The 13,437-nt window shown below is 42.3% G+C and overlaps 1 protein-coding gene across 1 annotated transcript in view; it reads right to left on the reverse strand.

Annotated features, from left to right (window-relative positions):
- Positions 1-8,459, reverse strand: part of akap12b (A kinase (PRKA) anchor protein 12b) — a 72,431-nt gene extending 63,972 nt beyond the window's left edge. Inside the window, exon 1 of the mRNA XM_064991289.1 lies at positions 7,698-8,459. Within this exon, the coding sequence (XP_064847361.1) occupies positions 7,698-7,814 (117 nt within the window). The 5' untranslated portion in view covers positions 7,815-8,459. The remainder of the gene's footprint in view (positions 1-7,697) is intronic.
- Between the last annotated feature and the right edge of the window lie 4,978 nt (positions 8,460-13,437).

The raw sequence follows: 13,437 nt of genomic DNA on the forward strand, positions 1-13,437 counted from the left end.
TGACGTCCCTCACCCCCAGCGAGATGTTGTTGTTGTCAAAGCGTTCATAAAATGCATTGCGTTGGTCTGGTAGAGAGGCATCGCTGGGCAGATCACGGTTGGGTCTTCCTTTGTAATCCGTAATGGATTGTAGACCTTTCCACACGCAGCGCGTGTGGTAGCCTGTGTACTATGATTCCACCTTATTCCTAGATTGTCATTGGCTGGTTTGATGACTCTGTGTAGGACATAGCGGGCCTTCTTACACTTATTCCTGTTCTCGACCGTAGCCCCATTTTTGTCTACGATAGCTCTGTGTGTGGTAGTCCTGTCCGTGAGTTTAGCGCCAACCTTGGTGTTAATCCAGGGCTTTTGATTGGGGAATAGCAAACCTTCACCGTGGGGACAACGTCGCCGTTGCATTTTCTATATGAAGCCGGTGACAGAGGTGGTTAGCTCATCAATGTTATTGGTGGAGTCAAGAAACATATTCCAATCAGTTTTAGCAAAGGAGACATGTAGCATAATCTCTGATTCTGGTGACCCTTTCTCAATGGAGCGAGTCACGTGTACTTCCTGTTTGAGTTTCTGCTTGCAAACAGGAAGCAGGAGTACGGAATCAAATAAATCAGATCTAAATCAAATCATGATCTGATTTGCAGAATGATGAACGAGTGAGGGCCTTGAACGCTTGCTTGTGGGTAGAATAACAGTGGTCTAGGACTTTATCACTCCTAGTGGCATTGGAGACGGAAATTGGGCTTCACGTGTCTCAGTGACACAGAATTAAAAAAGTCTCACCAGCCACCCGAAAATAAGCCTCTGGGTGTAGGTTTTCTTGCGTGTTTATAGCCTTATACAGTTATTTAAGTGCCAGCGTGTTACTTTTCTTGTCCTGAGGTGGAATGTATACAACAGTCACGATAACAGCTGAAAACTCCCTCGGAAGGTAGATAGGTTGGGTATTCCAAGACGGGTGAACAGTGGGTCGACACTTCCACCATGCTGGTGGCACACCAGTTGGTGTTGATGTAGAGGCAAACTCCTCCCCCTCGATTTCCCCGACTCCACTGTCCTGTCCGCCCGGTGAATGGAGAATCCATCCAGTTGGATAGCCATGGGGGGTATTTTGTCCGAGAGCCATGTTTCAGAAAAGCAAAGAATATCGCAGTTTCAAGAGTCAGGTTGGTAGCAAATCCGCAATCGGCGGTCATCCATCTTATTATCAAGATTGGCCTGTAGAATGGAGGGAAGAGGTGGCCAGTTTTTCCTTCGCCCTAATCTCACCAGGATCCCCCTGCTTGCCTCTGCAATGCCGGTGTTTCCTCTTGGGTAGCCCGAAAATTGGGTCGGAATTACAGAGAGAGCCCAGAGCAGATGAGTCGAAGTTGCTGCAGGAATTAGGGTAAGTAACTGATGATTATGGTAAGTAACTGATGATTAGGGTAAGTAACTGATGATTAGGGTAAGTAACTGATGATTAGGGTAAGTAACTGATGAGTAGGGTAAGTAACTGATGATTAGGGTAAGTAACTGATGATTAGGGTAAGTAACTGATGAGTAGGGTAAGTAACTGATGAGTAGGGTAAGTAACTGATGATTAGGGTAAGTAACTGATGATTAGGGTAAGTAACTGATGATTAGGGTAAGTAACTGCCAATCTGATGTTCACAAGTTCTTGTCGGTTGTAAGAAATAATAGCGGAAACATTTTGTGAAAATAAATCAAAAATAAACAACAAAATAATTACAAAATAGCAAAGTTGGGTCGGAGCTTGCAAAACGATGGCCATCCAGTATGTTGCCAACTTCATAGAAGAGGACAAAAACTAAATGTCAAAGTTTGGGTGTCTGAGGGATCAAGTGTCCCATTGGTGTGTGTTCCTCCACTCATAAATACACCCATAGACACACAGACACACACACACAAACAGACAAGCAAGCATGCACGCATACTCACACTCTCTCACACACAACACAAACATGCACACATTCAAACACCCCACCCACATGATACACGCTATCTCTCGACACTGACACACGCCATGTTTTTGGAGGTCGGGAAGTGTTTGGGGGAGCACATACTCAGCACTGGACCACCCCTGACCTACTTCTGAGCAACAATGGTGGGGAAAGGGGGAAGCGAGGCGGAAGATAGGAGGAGAGAAGGTGGTGGAGGGAGAAGAGAGGCATTCCCTGGAACACTTTCCTCCTGCCAATCTACCCCTCTAAACAACATCATCTCTCTAAACCATCTACACACCACCTCATCTCTCTCAACCATCTACATACCACCTCACCTCTCTCAACCATCTCCATACCACCTCATCTCTCTCAACCATCTACATACCACCTCATCTCTCTAAACCATCTACATACCACCTCATCTCTCTAAACCATCTACATACCACCTCATCTCTCTAAACCATCTACATACCACCTCATCTCTCTAAACCATCTACATACCACCTCATCCCTCTCAACCATCTACACACCACCTCATCCCTCTCAACCATCTACATACCACTTCATCTCTCTCAACCATCTACATACCACCTCATCTCTCTAAACCATCTACATACCACCTCATCTCTCTAAACCATCTACACACCACCTCATCTCTCTCAACCATCTACACACCACCTCATCTCTCTCAACCATCTACATACCACCTCATCTCTCTAAACCATCTACACACCACCTCATCTCTCTAAACCATATACACACCACCTCATCTCTCTAAACCATCTACACACCACCTCATCTCTCTCAACCATCTACATACCACCTCATCTCTCTCAACCATCTACACACCACCTCATCTCTCTTATCCATCTACATACCACCTCATCTCCCAAAACCATCTACATACCACCTCATCTCTCTAAACCATCTACATACCACCTCATCTCTCTAAACCATCTACATACCACCTCATCTCCCAAAACCATCTACATACCACCTCATCTCTCTAAACCATCTACATACCACCTCATCTCTCTAAACCATCTACATACCACCTCATCTCTCTAAACCATCTACATACCACCTCATCTCTCTCAACCATCTACACACCACCTCATCTCTCTTATCCATCTACATACCACCTCATCTCCCAAAACCATCTACATACCACCTCATCTCTCTAAACCATCTACATACCACCTCATCTCTCTAAACCATCTACATACCACCTCATCTCTCTAAACCATCTACATACCACCTCATCTCTCTCAACCATCTACACACCACCTCATCTCTCTAAACCATCTACATACCACCTCATCTCTCTAAACCATCTACATACCACCTCATCTCTCAACCATCTACACACCACCTCATCTCTCTTATCCATCTACATACCACCTCATCTCTCTAAACCATCTACATACCACCTCACCTCTCTAAACCATCTACATACCACCTCATCTCTCTAAACCAACTACATACCACCTCATCTCTCTAAACCATCTACATACCACCTCATCTCTCTAAACCATCTACATACCACCTCACCTCTCTAAACCATCTACATACCACCTAATCTCTCATCAAATACTTATGTCATGCAATAAAATGCAAATGAATTACTTAAAAATCATACAATGTGATTTTCTGGATTTTTGTTTTAGATTCCGTCTCTCACAGTCAAAGTGTACCTATGATTACAGACCTCTACATGCTTTGTAAGTAGGAAAACCTGCAAAATCGGCAGTGTATCAAATACTTGTTCTCCCCACTGTACATACCACCTAATCTACCAAAATCCTCTACATACCACCTCATCCCCCAAAAACATCCATACTGTATGTCCCTACCTGTGACAGAGCCATTGCCACTGGGTGATAATCCTACATGTGGTAAAGATGTTGTAACTACAGTTGAAGTCGGAAGTTTACATACACCTTAGCCAAATACATTTAAACTCAGTGTTTCACAATTCCTGACATTAAAATTGCCCTGTCTTAGGTCAGTTAGGTCAGTTAGGATCACCACTTTATTTTAAGAATGTGAAATGTCAGAATAATAGAAGAAATATTTATTTCAGCTTTTATTTATTTCATCACATTCCCAGTGGGTCAGAAGTTTACATACACTCAATAAGTATTTGGTAGTATTGCCTTTAAATTGTTTAACTTGGGTCAAACGTTTTGGGTAGCCTTCCACAAGCTTCCCACAATAAGTTGGGTGAATTTTGGCCCATTCCTCTTGACAGAGCTGGTGTAACTGAGTCAGGTTTGTAGGCCTCCTTGCTCGCACACGCTTTTTCAGTTCTGCCCACACATTTTCTCTAGGATTGAGGTCAGGGTTTTGTGATGGCCACTCCAATACCTTGACTATATTGTCTTTTAGCCATTTTGCCACAACTTTGGAAGTATGCTTGGGGTCATTGTCCATTTGGAAGACCCATTTGAGAACAAGCTTTAACTTCCTGACTGATGTCTTGAGATGTTGCTTCAATATATCCACATCATTTTCCTACCTCAAGATGCCATCTATTTTGTGAAGTGCACCAGTCCCTCCTGCAGCAAAGCACCCCCACAACATGATGCTGCCACCCCCGTGTTTCACGGTTGGGATGGTGTTCTTCGGCTTGCAAGCTTCCCCCTTTTTCCTCCAAACATAACGATAGTCATTATGGCCAAACAGTTGTATTTTTGTTTCATCAGACCAGAGGACATTTCTCCAAAAAGTACGATCTTTGTCTCCATGTGCAGTTGCAAACCGTAGTCTGACTTTTTTATGGCGGTTTTAGAGCAGTGGCTTCTTCCTTGTTGAGCGGCCTTTCAGGTTATGTCAATATAGGACTCGCTTTACTGTGGATATAGATACTTTTGTACCTGTTTCTTCCAGCATCTTCACAAGGTCCTTTGCTGTTGTTCTGGGATTGATTTGCACTTTTCGCACAAAAGTACGTTCATCTCTAAGAGACAGAACGCGTCACCTTCCTGAGCAGTATGACGGCTGCATGGTCCCATGGTGTTTATACTTGCGTACTATTGTTTGTACAGATGAACGTGGTACCTTCAGGTATTTGGAAATTGCTACCAAGGATGAACCAGACTTGTGGAGGTCTACAATTATTTTTCTGAGGTCTTGGCTGATTTCTTTTGATTTTCCCATGATGTCAAGCAAAGATGCACTGAGTTTGAAGGTAGGCCTTGAAATACATCCACAGGTACACCTCCAATTGACTCAAATTATGTCATTTAGCCTATCAGAAGCTTCTAAAGCCATGAAATCATTTTCTGGAATTTCCCAAGCTGTTTAAAGGCACAGTAAATTTAGTGTATGTTAACTTCTGACCCACTGGAATTGTGATACAGTGAATTATAAGTGAAATAATCTGTCTGTAAACAATTGTTGGAAAAATGACTTGTGTCACGCACAAAGTAGATTTGCCAAAACTATAGTTTGTTAACAAGACATTTGTGGAGTGGTTGAAAAATGAGTTTTAATGATTCCAACCTAAGTGTATGTAAACTTCCGACTTCAACTGTATGTAATAACAGACCATGAGGCACTACTCTGTCAGATGGAATCTCTGGGATACAGGTAAACCTGGATTATATGACAAATGAGGTAAGCCAAACCCCACATCACAAGACAGGCTTAAAGACAACAGCAAACTTCAAAAGCTGTCTGGATCCCGACCATGATGGCCCTGTGTTAGAAGGCCCCTGCCAGGTGATATAGTCTGCCACAAAACATGCAGTCAATGAGCCTTTAGTCACTAAAGGGCTGTATTACTGTCAGTCTGAAGGTCTGAATGACACATTCAAGCCATTGAAGAACTTCACTTCAGTCTGAAAATGAATAGGTGTTTATTCAAGTCATAGCTACTTCAGTGAGAAGTTGATCTCTTCCTGATCTAATCAAGTTTAGAGTGCTCTCCAGTTCGTTAGGTGGGAATTAAACGTTGAAATTAGATGGGAAACATTTTAGATGGGGAAACCATGAAAATCATTACCTTCATCATCACTGCATAAGAAAGGCATTTCACTGTACTTGTGCTCGTGACATTAAAACTTGAAACTAAAGCTGGCTCCTGTAACCAATTCTCCAACACATTTGGGTGAAAATGTATGTTTGAAAGTGTGACATTTACAATGGATTTGCTGTTCAGCAGTGAAATGAAATATTTCCATCTTCTTTGATATAGCTGTTGACCTATCAAATACAACAGAATAAAGATAAACTAAAAACTGATCTTTGACCTTCTACCCTTGAAAGGTCAATAAATTCAATATATTTTAACGGTGCCTGAAAAACAGCAGGTGGCCAAATGTGCCAAGCCATTAGCAGAAGTCATTCCAAAGTTATATTATTCACACATAGCCAACAAGAGCATTAACACAGCAGTAATACATCCATAACTCATCTCATCTTACAGTAGAAAAAACATCCCTCTTGCCTAACAGCAGCTCCCAGCAGCAGATCGTTGGACACACACAGTGCCCAGCCTGGCTTTTAGAACACCAGCCATAGTAAAACACAAATTGTTATGCCTTATTAAATGAAAGTGTGTGTGTGTGTGTGTGTGTGTGTGTGTGTGTGTGTGTGTGTGTGTGTGTGTGTGTGTGTGTGTGTGTGTGTGTGTGTGTGTGTGTGTGTGTGTGTGTGTGTGTGTGTGTGTGTGTGTGTGTGTGTGTGTGTGCGTCTGTGTGTGACCGTACAATGGTTTCAAGGATCTCAAGTCAAAACCAGCCAGGCGCCCACTTGAACATTTGCGGTGCTCTTGTTATTTTCTTTTCATACAGTGCAAATAGAGACAGATGCCTTCCCACTGCTAAGTCTGGAGCGCTGCACTGTACACCACAGCAGAATCAGCGTCATATTGACCTTGTTGTTGTCAACATGATCCGTGGTTAATTGTTCACAATATAACATAGATGTGGCAATTATGCACCCTACATACTAACATGGGACCAGCACATTGCTCAATTAATTAGCTCTGTATGAGCAGCTAGGTGAAGCACATTGTAATCAACAACATGGCTTTATCATGTGACAATGTGACACAAATAGACAAAAGGTGGCCAAAATCTTTTTTATGTTTTTCATAATTTTGTCAAGGGTATCTTAGAATATTTTTCAAAAAGTGTGGGAAACTGTCTAGATGTATAAACCTGAAGACCAAGACAAGACAAACAGCTGTCAATCAACTTGGGGGGGGGGGGGGGGGGCATAATATTCTGCATTACATAATTTAACAGCATTTTGAAGCCTGTATTATGATTGCATGTTTGTTATTATCATGATTATGAATATGATTACAAATGTTTACTAAATATCTATTTTATGATTATTGTTATCATTCTACATCACAGGCAGGAAATCCATCATGCTGCAATTTGAAAGGCTCTCAGGGACTGTTGATGTCGTGAGACCAGGTATTGAGCATTAAATCGTGACCACCGCAGACAATTTTCGGGGGTGTTGCTACCAGCCACAGACAGACAGGCTCACTGCTGCGGGCACAGGCACATTGCGTTACTCAGCGAAACTGCCGCGCATCCCACCAGAGATCGTTTATGATAAAAAAAAATATATATATATGCGACATTGATGCCCACGATTTACACTTTGTTAATATATCAAAACAAACTCGTTGGAACTGCCCAGGAGGGTATGCGCCCGGTGTTCTCTGTGGCAAGCTTGCGGGTAATGACATTGTCAGCTGTAAAGTGGTCTGTACTAGGGTATGTACACTTTTACCTTGACGTCGACAACGCTATCCCCCTCCGAAATCGCGTTCCCCTCCGCGCTTAGCTCCTCGGCTGACGCATCCTCTTGGCTCTTTTCGTCACGTTGCGCTGAGGTCTGTGCTCCCATGGCGAAAACCGCACTTCTTTCTCCTCTTTGGTTGATTTGGCTTGTGCTCGCCCCGAAACCACCGCAAACGCGACAAAACTTCAAAAGGTAGTAAGCGACACCAAGTATGTATCCACGCGCCAAAAATGCGTCCTAGGACCGCTCCGGGGTAGTCGAGCTATTAAGTGATGAAACAAGAGTGTCAGCGAACTGTTTTAGGGCCCCCTCCTCCCCTCGCTATCACATGGACCAGGCCAGTGCGCCACGGCACGCCTTGCAGCATCAGATGGGATCGGGAACGAGACAGAAACCGGATGAGAGAGGGGAGAGCAGTCGCATTATGCAGCATAGCCCATACACCGACATCATCCTCCAAAATTAAATTAGTCCAACTTTGAAATGAATAAATAAACAGGGCATAGGCTAGGTCAGAGGAGTTATTCAATAAGGTTAGACGTCAACGTGTAGGTCTACACAGTGATAAATACATCTTAGTATGGAACACTGTTTGATGCTGACAGACGTCAGGGAAATGGAGGACCAGAGTCCGGGCTGTGAGAAGTTTCTCTCTTGCTCTCTCACAACATATCTGTATGTGGAAATATATAATTAACAGGCTTAATTTGGCACAGTCACAACACACACAGTTACACACAGTCACTGTTAATAAACATAAACTCTTTCTCTCACACACACACACGTATTTTTTTGTGTCATATTTTTTCCCCAAAAAAATATCTAGTTTTTTTCCCCACACTCCATATACAAAGGTATACATACAAACAACAGTTTACAGACACGACACAAACAATAACTACATCTAATCTGCCCAGACAGCTATGCTCACACCCCCATCCCTAGTGCCTGCATTGTTTGACACTTGACCTTAAATTGTATCAAATTGATTTTCTTGGCACCCCATGCTATTTCAAAATATTGTAAAAATATGTAATTTGGATATTTCCACTGTGTTAATGATGGTGAATTGATTGATTTCTAAGATGAGTGATAAGGAATTGTCCAATCCATTGGGTATGTAACTACATCCCCATATGCCATGTCTTGAAATATGCAGACAGACTGATTAAAATTACTTTTACATTGTAATACTTCTGACAGTCAACATTCTAGTTATGCCCACAACTTCCGGACTTTATAGGATTCCCAGAAAGCATGGATCATTAGTCATCATTTAGTTTCACACTTAAGACATGACTGCCTTTGTACTGTAGAATTTGTGAATTTGGTCTCTTGTCTAATAAATGATATACTTGAGTTTATACTGGATTAAGCATACATATTCATTAACTGTAAATTCGTTAGTTCTGCTCCAACTTTCCCTCCATCTTGTGCTAACGTAATTTCTTTTTAAGTCTTGGTCCCAGTAGTTGATATTTTTTTCGAAGTGACCAAAACATTTCTGCAGCATTTAAAGTCCCCAAGAACACAGTGGCCTCCACAATTCTTAAATGGAAGAAGTTTGGAACCACCAAGACTCTTCCTAGAGCTGGCAGCCCAGACAAACTGAGCAATCGGAGGAGAAGGGCCTTTGTCAGAGAGGTGACCAAGTACCCGATGGTCACTCTGACAGAGCTCTAGAGTTCCTCTGCGGAGATGGGAGAACCTTCCAGAAGGACAACCATCTCTGCAGCACTCCACCAATCAGACCTTTATGGTAGAGTGGTCAGACCGAAGCCACTCCTCAGTAAAAGGCACATGACAGCCCGCTTGGAGTTTGCCAAAAGGCACCTAAAGACTCTCAGACCATGAGAAACAAGATTCTCTGGTCTGATGAAACCAAGATTGAACTCTTCTTACTGAATGCCAAGCATCACGTATGGAGGAAACCTGCCACCATCCCTACGGTGAAGCATGGTGGTGACAGCATCATCCTGAGGGGATGTCTTTCAGCGGCAGGGACTGGGAGATTAGTCAGAATCAAGGCAAAGATGAGGGAGCAAAGTACAGAAAGATCCTTGATGAGTGCTTAGGACCTCAGACTGGGGCAAAAGGTTCACCTTCTAACAGGACAACGACCCTAAGCATACAGCCAAGACAATGCCGGAGATGTTCTTGAGTGGCCCAGCCAGAGCCCGGACTTGAACCCGATCTAACATCTCTGAAGAAACCTGAAAATAGCTGTGCAGCAATGCTCCCGATCCAACCTGACAGAGCTTGAGAGGATCTACAGAGAAGAATGGGAGAAGCTCCCCAAATACAGGTGTGCCAAGCTTGTAGCGTCATACCCAAGAAGACTCAAGGCTGTAATCGCTGCCAAAGGTGCTTCAACAAAGTACTGAGTAAAGGGTCTGAATACTTATGTTAATGTTATAATTCATTTTTTTATTTTAATAATTTAGAAAAAAAATATCTAAAAACAGTTTTGTGTGTAGAAAAAAAACAATTTAATCAATTTTAGAATAAGGCTGTAACGTAACAAAATGTGGAAAAAGTCGAGGGGTCTGAATACTTTCCGAAGGCACTGTATGTACCCCATCTAATTTACAAGAGTCAAATATCTGACAGGAATCAATTGTCTGTCAACCAACTTGTTGAATTACCCATTATATGAGCATTAGAGCTTGACTGGAAAATCAGTCAGTCAGAACAGAAGCTACAATAGGTCACTCTGGTATAGCCATGCTGAGGCCTGACCTGTTAATTTAGCCATCAGATCCCTGACTGAATCCTGACGTGGAGACCACAGACTGACAGGAAAGCCTTTAAGAGCATGAATTAAGCTGTTTGAGAAGGCTTGAATACTAAGCAACCTGCCTACATATAGTTTGAAGTACAATAGCAACATAGCTCCTGTAGTAGGTCAAAGCTGTGTGCTGGAAAACCTTGGAAGAGCATGGGTGGATTTGACATCATGGTGCTCATGTGAGTTTCTTTTCATTTTTGGCTTCAGAACAATGCCCACTTCTCACTTAAAACTGAGTTTTTTGTTTTTATAATGTATGAGATGAAATAATATGCTCTGTACAGTTTTCATGACCTACTGTAACCCCTTAAAGTCTCACTCCCCTGCCTTCCAGCCTCTGTCTCTCTGTTGCATGCCTCTCTCTCACCCTATGCCTCTTTCTCTCCTTTTCTCACCTGTCTCTCCCCCTCTTCTTTTTCTCTTTCTCCTCTGTCCATCTCTCTTCCTGTCTCTCTCCATCTCTCCGCTCCCGCTTTCTCTGTCTACCTGCCTCTCCTTAGCCTCTTTTAGTCTGCCTCTCCTAGCCTCTTTCTTCCCTGTCTGTCTTCCTTTAACCCTTTGTCTGCCTCTCCCCTGCCTCAGCCTCCCTTCCCTGCCTCTCTCTACTGTGCCTCTCTCTTCCCTGCCTTTCTCCCTCTCTTCTAGCTCACGAGGTCACCTACCAGCTGCTTTGCAAATGTGCATGTGGCAGCCTCCCCTGAGAATGCAAACACAAAAACAAAACCCAAGCCTTGTACAGTACAGTTGGTTCAGGTCAGTGAGGACAGTTGTGCTGAAATGTACTGGTTGTTTGACAAACAGGAACTCCTCCGTGGAAGGAGTAGTAGCAGTTGCATTACACCAGGCTGTGATGTACTGGATGTGGAGTTCCAGAGCAAACTGTCTGCTGGACCTGGAGGTACTGTGTGTCGAAGGCATCCTGGTGATAAGAGGTATAGGAACTGAGCTGGCTAGAGGATGATGTAGTGGAAGCAGCCAAGATCATGTGAAAAAAATTAAGCTACATATGTAGAAACGCATTTAAGAGCATGCATACACACTTAGTCATGTACAACAAATAATATATATTGCTGTACTTTTCCTACTTTGAGAAATGTCCCTGATCTTAGTAAGTTTTAAACATTTTGTTTTTGGATGTGAGCTTTACTATACAGCAAAACAGTGAGATCTGGTGCCATCTGTTTTAATACTCCCAAGACTGTAGTCAGTCCTTTTCTATTCTGCCAGTTGGGCCTTGGTAAAAGCATGGGGTCTGTCTATTAGACACACAGAGCACAGTCAGAGAAGAAAACAAACTCCAACAATCAAAACAGGCATGAACTCTTAGTTGAAAACCAAAATTCCCCAGTCATCCACCTCCTCTTATCAGTTTAGTTGTCCTTTCATCTAACTCAACTTGTACTGTATTTGTGGAACAATCTGAAAAACTCTTAAATTGGATGTTTTGGTGCCTAGGACAATTCAGACTCCTGATTGAGGACCTTATTGATGATGCATGTGTTTGTTATTTATGAACTGGCTCAGTTTCTGCTTACATTTCATGTTTTGTATTTTATGTGTATAGTTTTGTTATTTTCTGTAATTCAAGGCTCTTCAGTAAAAGAGACCTTGGTCTCAGAATGACTCTCTGGTAAAAATAAATAAATAATACATTCACATATCCCAAAAACCCAAAAACCCTCACATAATCCCAAATACATGTATCATCATCATCACCCTCAGTCATACAGTGAGCTCCAAAAGTATTGGGACAGTGGCACATTTTTGTTGTTGTTTTGGTTCTGTACTCCAGCACTTTGGATTTGAGATGATACAATGACTATGAGGTTAAAGTGCAGACTGACAGCTTTAATTTGAGGGTATTTTCATCCACATCGGATGAACTGTATATAAAGTACAGCCCCTTTTGTTCTTAGTCCCTCCCATTTTAGGGGACCAAAAGTAAGTGTATGAAAGTGACAGAAAGTGAAATATTTGGTCCCATATTCATAGCAAGCAATGACAACATCAAGTTTGTGACTACAAATTTGTTGGATCCATTTGCTTTTTGTTTTGGTTGTGTTTCAGATTATTTTGTGCCCAATTAAAATGAAATGTATATAATGTATGGTGTCATTTTGGAGTCACTTTTATTGTAAATAATAATATAATAGGTTTCTAAACACTTCTACATTAATGTGGATGTTATCATGATTACAGATAATCATGAATGAATCGTGAATAATGAGGAGTGAGAAAGTTACAAATATCATAATTCCCCCCCCCAAAATGCTTACCTCTCACCATTACAATAACAGGGGAGGTTAGTATTTTTTTGGGGGGGGTATGACATTTGCGCGAAATGGATGAAAACACTCTCAAATTAAAGCTGTCAGTCTGCACTTTAACCTCACAGTCATTGTATCATTTCAAATCTAAGGTGCTGGAGTACAGAGCCAAACTACAACAAATGTGTCACTGTCCCAATACTTTTGGAGCTCACTCTCTGTATTTCAGCACTTCCGTCTCCCCTGCTGCACACAGGGGTTGGGTTAAAAGCCGAGATCAAATTTCAGTTGGAACTTGTAATTGACCAATAAAGTAATCTTAATGATCTTCACTTAGGGGTTTTGAGAAATGGCTGTGTTCTGTGGTAACGCTGTGAAGCAGTAAAACACAGGGCTTGCGTTTCTCTCGATGAACAGCCGTGTGTGTGTGCGTGTGTTAGCTATCCGCTAACAGCCATGGATAGACAGTCTACAGGTTCTCCTGACGTTATCCCAGCCCATGCAAGATATCATTATGTTATTACAGGGGGAACAGAGGAGACGGAAAGACAGATGGACTGAGAGTGAGAGATATTGAAACTGATAGTACTCTGAGCATTACATTTCTGAATGATAGTTTATTTTACATATTTAACTGTGTATTTTCTTCTTTGGGAAGAGAATAAGGGAATCG

This window comes from Oncorhynchus masou, chromosome 16, assembly GCF_036934945.1.
Source record: "Oncorhynchus masou masou isolate Uvic2021 chromosome 16, UVic_Omas_1.1, whole genome shotgun sequence".
NCBI classification, from domain to species: Eukaryota; Metazoa; Chordata; class Actinopteri; order Salmoniformes; family Salmonidae; genus Oncorhynchus; species Oncorhynchus masou.